The 6,421-nt window shown below is 44.7% G+C and overlaps 1 protein-coding gene across 2 annotated transcripts; it reads right to left on the bottom strand.

The window, feature by feature from the left end:
• Positions 1-1,877: 1,877 nt before the first annotated feature.
• Tmem215 (transmembrane protein 215) lies at positions 1,878-6,092 on the bottom strand. 2 transcript variants are annotated; one of them, XM_036178679.1, is made up of 2 exons: positions 5,881-6,092; positions 1,878-5,109 (listed from the first exon to the last, which is right to left on the bottom strand). In XM_036178679.1, exon 2 carries the CDS (start codon positions 5,049-5,051, stop codon positions 4,344-4,346), a length of 708 nt encoding a protein of 235 aa, XP_036034572.1. In that variant the 5' UTR covers positions 5,052-5,109; positions 5,881-6,092; the 3' UTR covers positions 1,878-4,343. The 2 variants fall into 2 exon arrangements, with proteins under 2 accessions (XP_036034572.1, XP_036034571.1); XM_036178678.1 differs by lacking the exon at positions 5,881-6,092 and adding an exon at positions 5,388-5,654.
• Positions 6,093-6,421: the final 329 nt, after the last annotated feature.

The raw sequence follows: 6,421 nt of genomic DNA, 5'->3' as shown, positions 1-6,421 counted from the left end.
ATCCCTGTCACGTGGGACATCTTGACACAGGTCCCAGAGCAATAGGCCCACCTGACCTTGGACTGAAACCTCCAAAACTGTGATTTTTTTTTTTTTTTTTTTTACAAATTGATTATAATCTTTCCTCTTTATAAATTGGTTATACTCTCAGGCAATTTGTCAGGGCAACAGCAAACTGACCAAACACAGTATTTGCATGCCTTTATGTCAAGTAGACTAGTAGCCAACTGGAATTCAAGCCTTCAGTGAGGTTTTTGGTTGAGCTTCAAGCATTTTATGCATGTTTCCATTCTCTCTTTAGGTTTTTTGTTTTGTTTTGTTGTAGTTAGGAACGGAAACACAGAAAAGTCCTGGGTAAAGTCAGTTAAATTCCTAAAATTTCAATTCATTTATAAGTTATTAATACACACACATATGAAATATAAAGTATATGGGGAAGTACTTCAAGAAAATGCTTTGGAATGTTAGAAATTACCATCAACTAAGTCTATTGATTCATTATTTTGCTTGTTGGACATTGTGCTTTTGAAGGCCAACCTTGTTGTAATCTAGTTTTGAGGAGCAACACTTTGAAGCAACATCGTATTGCCCTCCAGCTGTTTCTTAGAGCCACATGTGTGAAGAGAAGGTTGAGTGGCAATGTGAACAGTTACACACTTCTGCCTCCTCTACAAGGAGACAGCTTCCCAATGGTAAGGTTTCATTTCTGTGGCATCTGGTAACAACACCAATAATACTTTATATATGGTAGCAATAAGGAATGGCATGATAGATTATGGAACCACCAAAATGGCACATTACACAGTTATTAACTGATGATTAAGAATAATGTACAGAAAGGGGGAAAACATGCTCAGAGATTATTTAAGGGGAAAAAAGAAAGATAAAAGCAGGCTGCTATAATCATTACACCGTGTGTGCATGTGGATGAGTCTGGAAGAGGGGATAGCAAGATAGAAGTAAAGGAATTTGAATTATCAAAAGTAGTTTCTTTTTTTTCCTATGTGGTCTCATGCAGACTAGGCTGTCCTCCAATTCACCTTGAGAATGACTTTGAATTCTTGACGCTCCTGACTCTGACCCCTCTCTGGGTTTACAGAACCATGACTGCCATGCCCAGCAAAAATATTTTTCTTTAATATGATGAAAGTAGTGATGGTGTTAAGAAGAGTGAATTCACCAAATAGTCAGGGCTGTGGAAGAGAAACATCATTAGGAGAACTCACTGTCCTTTTCTGTGTTTGTCAACTCAGTGGATGTTAAGATCCACAATACTGAAAACATTTCAGAGGAGTTGATAAGAACTGGAAGAGAGCTGGAACCCAGCTGGATTTGGATCCCTCCCTCAAGAGTATTGCAATGGAGAGGAAATCTTGAGACAGTTGTCCAATGTGCTCCAGCTTGTGTATCTTGGCTGAATTCACATTTAGGAATCAAGAAATAGGCAGATGGGAAAAGAACCTGCGGTCCTAATAAATAGGAATACAGAGCAAGAGAAATGGAATAGAGAAACTTCAAAAGTAAAATGCCCGTTTAACATCAAGTAGAAAATGAGTGTTTGAATTAATAGCAAAGGAAAAGAAACCAGTGCCTATTTCAATTCCTATCAGTTTGGGAGTTCTTAAAGGCTTCCAAGAACAACTCTCTTGCTCCTTATGTTAATATTAGTAATTTCCTAGGGCTGTTGGTTTGAATGAATGGACTGTTCTCCTTTCCTGTAAGGGCTTAGGACACTTTTGTCCTCTCTCTTCTCTCTATTCACAAGAACAACAGGTTTACCCAGAACAGTACTTACAGTGTTGATTAGGACTCAGGCTGCCTTGCAGCTCAGAGGAGGGAGTGGCTCAGTGGAAGATGCTAAGAAAAATCCACACAACTCACAACTCACATTTTATTCTTTGGGTAAAGAAAGTTAAATCTCTCAGCCCAACATCTGAAAATCATTCTTTTGGCACAGGAAAATGTATCCACAAGTGTATACTTAGAGAGCTCCCATATTTTAAATAGGTAAATGGAAGAATTTTTTTCTGAAATACAACTTGAAAATGTGATTAAAAATAGCTTATATCTCTAAGTCAGTATTTGACCCTTGATTTGGAAATGGGACTCTGCACATATGTACACATTAAGGGAAAAATTCTAAACTGTTTCCAGAAGGCACCTTCTCCAAATTCCTAATCTTAGTGGACATTCCAGTCCCCTCCCTCAGACCCATGTAAGACTCACTGAGCCCATACAAACACTTGTCTCTCCCCCTTGCTTCTGACAATGCCAACAGTGGCAAGCACATCAGAGAAAACTTTGGTTACTGCATTTCCAATAATCTTCTCACCCTAAACATTATTTTCTGCCTTCAAAACAATACTGTGATTTCGGAACCCACCCCTCACCAGCTCAGTTCTAGAGACAGTCGCTCAGCGTGCAAAACTGTATGGCAGATTGTTTTGGGATTCATCAACATTAAAACACTTTTTCTTCAAAAATATCTACCCTCAGTCTTTTCAGTTTTATGGCCAGGAACATATTGGTGTCTAATACATAATATTTAGTAATAGAATACATCGGCTTTCATATATCTACACAATTCTTTTGAATGGTAGCAGTTTAATCCACATTGCATGGTTTTGATCGTGTATTGCATAACATGGGCATGCATTTTTCTGTAGCTTACTTCCTGCAACATACAGTTCCTTTGATTTAATGTTTTAGAATATCCTACCTGGAAATGAAGGATGGAAACAATTTAGTGTAAATCGGTCTTCCCCCATTCCTTTTCCATAGAGTAGGAAACTGAGGTGTTGGAAGATGAACTTTGTCCAAGATCACACATCTCATTTCCTGACAGTGAGGCCTGACTAAAAAGACGACATACTTTTGATCTTAAACATCATTAAAAAATTATGACTTGTAAGAGCATAATTTTTAATAAAGGACAATTGGCTTAGGAATCACAGAGTTGAACTTGAAATACATAGATGAGGTAAGCCACCCCCTCCAATTTTTTGTTCTCAATTCACTTTTTGGGAGACAGTGACTAATACTTGGTGTAATAATTACAATTGAAATTCACTGAAGGGCATAAAATAATCCTAATTTTCAAGACTAAATCTATCACTATTCCTATAAATGCAATTATTCTACAAGAGGGATAAAATGACATTTCAGCTGATTATTCTTTTTATCTTTTGCAATTAAGCAAGAGAAATAGGAAATAAATTTCAGGATACCAATATGATGTTTTTTTCCCTCAACCACAAAAAATAGTAGGAAATAATGAGATTTTTATCATGTAAATTTCACTGGTCCAGTGAGCTTAATAAAATAAAATATGAGCTTCCATTAAATCTAATTCTTGTTTCATTGGCATTACAGTCATTGTTGAGGTGGTCGGACAAATGTACAGACAAGAGCATTTCCAAAGGCTTAACCATTGCATTTCATACACATTTTTTCATAATGATCAGGACTAATTAATTGACTCTGTAGTTTCATGTTCTAAAAGGCATATAGTAATTCCTAGTACATGCCTCTCAGAAACGTTGAAGACACTTAGATAGACATACATATGTAAAATTTGTTTTGTCTTGATAAAAAGAAATTCTAATCTATGAAAATATTACATCAAGTCACTTTGCACCTGGTAAGGAAATACAAGAGTGTTAATAAATATTTAAAAACTTCAGATAAGGTCCCAGCAAACCAACTCGAATGGAGAGTCTAAGAGTTCACATAACATAGTCAACACTTTATTTGAAACCAGAGGCCAGGACTCATCATACATTCCAACTCCTTTTAACTCCCCTTCCTCCAAACTCTATCCCGTCGAAGGAGGGTTCCCTGTTTATCTCAATGTTTATCTCTTTCAGCCATTGCCATACGTGAAAAGCTTTTCAACATTTCCAACAGGCAAAACTCATTTTGTGTAAAAGAACACAAATTTTCCTTCACTTTCTTCAGACACAAAGCAGCCAGCTTCTGTGTGGACAGCCCCTGCAACATTTGATACCTGGCTCACTATACGTCCCTGGCTGTCACCAGGGGCTTCCTAGAATTTTGGGGGCTGTTTTACAAAGCATTCAACATTGTTTAAATTGTTCAGAAGCAAATGGAACTTTCTTTCCTACTTACTGCCTCCTCCCTAATGAGAAGTAATTCCCAGTACTCCCCTAAAATATGCCCCCCTACATGCCTATTTACACGAGTATCAGGCACCAGAGGTCTGCACCCCGTCACATACCATGCCAGTTTCTAATAGCGTGAAGGCTGTTGGAGCAGAGATTTTCTTCCATTGGGAGCTGAGTGTAGCAATGTGTCTGTCAACATGGGACCCTTGTTTGCCCAGATCAGACTATTGTCTCGTGGTCCCACCTGCCTTGGCTCTGATTGATGTAGCAACAGTATCTGTCATAAGGGTTGTTCTGCTTGTAGGAGCAAACGATGATACTGTCCTGGGGCACAAAGAAGATGCTATCCTCGGGCTCGGGGCGGTCAGCTCTGTCCCAAGCTGAGCCCTTGACGTCCAAGGCACTGTAGGCGAGGGAACTGCCCGAGGGGCAGTAGCCGTCCAGATATCTGGACGTCTCCTCCTGACGCCCACTCTGGACTAAACTCTGGCATTCTCCTTCCTCTGTGGGGGTGGGGGTGGTAATGGAGCTGGCCATAGGCACCTCACCTGGCCCCTGTGGGAGCGGCTTCCCTCTGAGGCCTGCCTTCTTAGCCAGTTCATCTGAGCTCCCCTTGCCGGACTCCAGGTCTGAGGGGGTCCTCAGTAGTTCCACCACTTCCTTGTCCTTGGGCTTCCGGAAACAGGGTAACTTGCGGACCCAGAGTAGCTCATTCTCTGGCCACTTGGTGCATCCTTCGGTTTTTCTGGCCAGGGCAATGGCTGCGATGCCTGGTAGGCAGATGGCTGGCCCGATGGCTAATAGAGGGATGTTCCCCAGAGTTTCCCCCTTCATGCCAGAGACAGTGAACATGAAGCCAAAGACCAGAAAAACACTGACCAGGGCCACCACCAGCCCAGTCCTCGGGTTTATGTCATCGGGACGCATCTTTCACTCCATCCAGGTTGGGGGCTGCTTGGTAGTCAGGAAGCACCCCTTCTCTCTTCTGTGGGAGGCGAAACCACACGGGTTAAAAAATCCAATACAACTTCCCACCCACCAACTAACTCTTTCTTGCTATCTCTGACTCCTGTCTTTCAACCTCTCTCTCTCTCTCTCTCTCCTCTCTCTCTCTCTCTCTCTCTCTCTCTCTCTCTCTCTCTCCTAACCTCTCCTCTCCTCTCCCCCTCCCTCTCCCCCCTCTTTCCCTCCCTCTTTTCACCACCACCCCCATTCACTATTGCAACCCTGTCTATCTTGTACCAGGTAGCGTCACCGAGTTACCTGAAGGCTCCTGCCACCGTGAATGGGGAGACTCTGAATGTCTCCAGAAACCTTGGTATGGGGCTGTCCCTCGGTTCTCTCCCTGGGTTCGGAAAGCCAAGCCTGGTTTTCCCCACAGACAGTGCACACAGGAGGTGGGGCAGGGGAGCAGGGAGGTGGGAGAGGGGAGGAGGGTCTTTCCCAGCCTCGCGCTTGGCGGCGTGCAGGTCGCCGGAGCCCTGGAAGCGGAGCCTGGGCGCAGCAGCAGAGTGGGCGCACAGCGCTGCCGGCGGGGAGGGAGGACTCTGTCCCGGCAGGGGGAAAGCGCGCGAGCCTGGCCGCCTTACATCACTTTGCACGGCTCTGGGAACCGAGATGGACGCGCGGGGGCGCGAGGGGGTCAGAGCCCGGGGGCCTCAACAAGCGGGCTGCGGGGGCTCTCGTCCCGGTACAGCAGGCTTGAACCCGTGTCCCTGCCGCTGCCGTAAGCGGGAGCCCAGATCGTCTTACCCACCTGGCAGCCGGTGCAAAGTCGGAGTCTGGGTACCAAATTCAGGGTCCGAGGGCTTCTGGGACCAGCGGGAGATGATAATGGGGACTTGCTCTCTTGGCCAGTTCCAGATCTAAGCGATACCTCTACCCTGACTGTAGCCAGGTGCTCTGGGGCTGCCCCTGCCTCTCTCCTGGCAGCTCCTCGAGGTGCCCTCGAAGGAGCGGGTTGTAGGCTGCTTCCGCCTGACCTGAGTGCCCCAGGAGAGCGCCCAGGCTGTAGGAGCACTAAGGCCTCAGGGTCCTGCCTGCTCCTAGGAGTCTTCAGAGTATCCTCCGCTGGCCTCCCAGCTCTGCACTTGGCAGGAGATGGCCTTGGAAACTCAGACCCACAGTCATGGTTCCAAATGGTTCCAGTCGTGGTTCCAAGTGGGACAAGGAAGAAGGACTGCCGGTTCTGATCCTCATTCAGGGTCATCCAGGTAGCCAGCCTTGGTTTGGAGGGTCAGGCCCACCTGGTGATGCTGCTTTTCACCATTCGACTGTCTCCTGTCTTGCTGGTCTCA

The sequence above is a fragment of the Onychomys torridus genome, chromosome 2, assembly GCF_903995425.1.
Source record: "Onychomys torridus chromosome 2, mOncTor1.1, whole genome shotgun sequence".
In the NCBI taxonomy this organism is placed as follows: Eukaryota; Metazoa; Chordata; class Mammalia; order Rodentia; family Cricetidae; genus Onychomys; species Onychomys torridus.
Note: the sequence above shows the minus strand (reverse complement) of the source record. Positions and strands in the feature narration are given on the sequence as shown.

Excerpts from the sequence above, each read along its gene's own strand:
- Tmem215 (XM_036178679.1), bottom strand. The coding sequence starts at position 5,051 with ATGCGTCCCGATGACATAAACCCGAGGACTGGGCTGGTGGTGGCCCTG.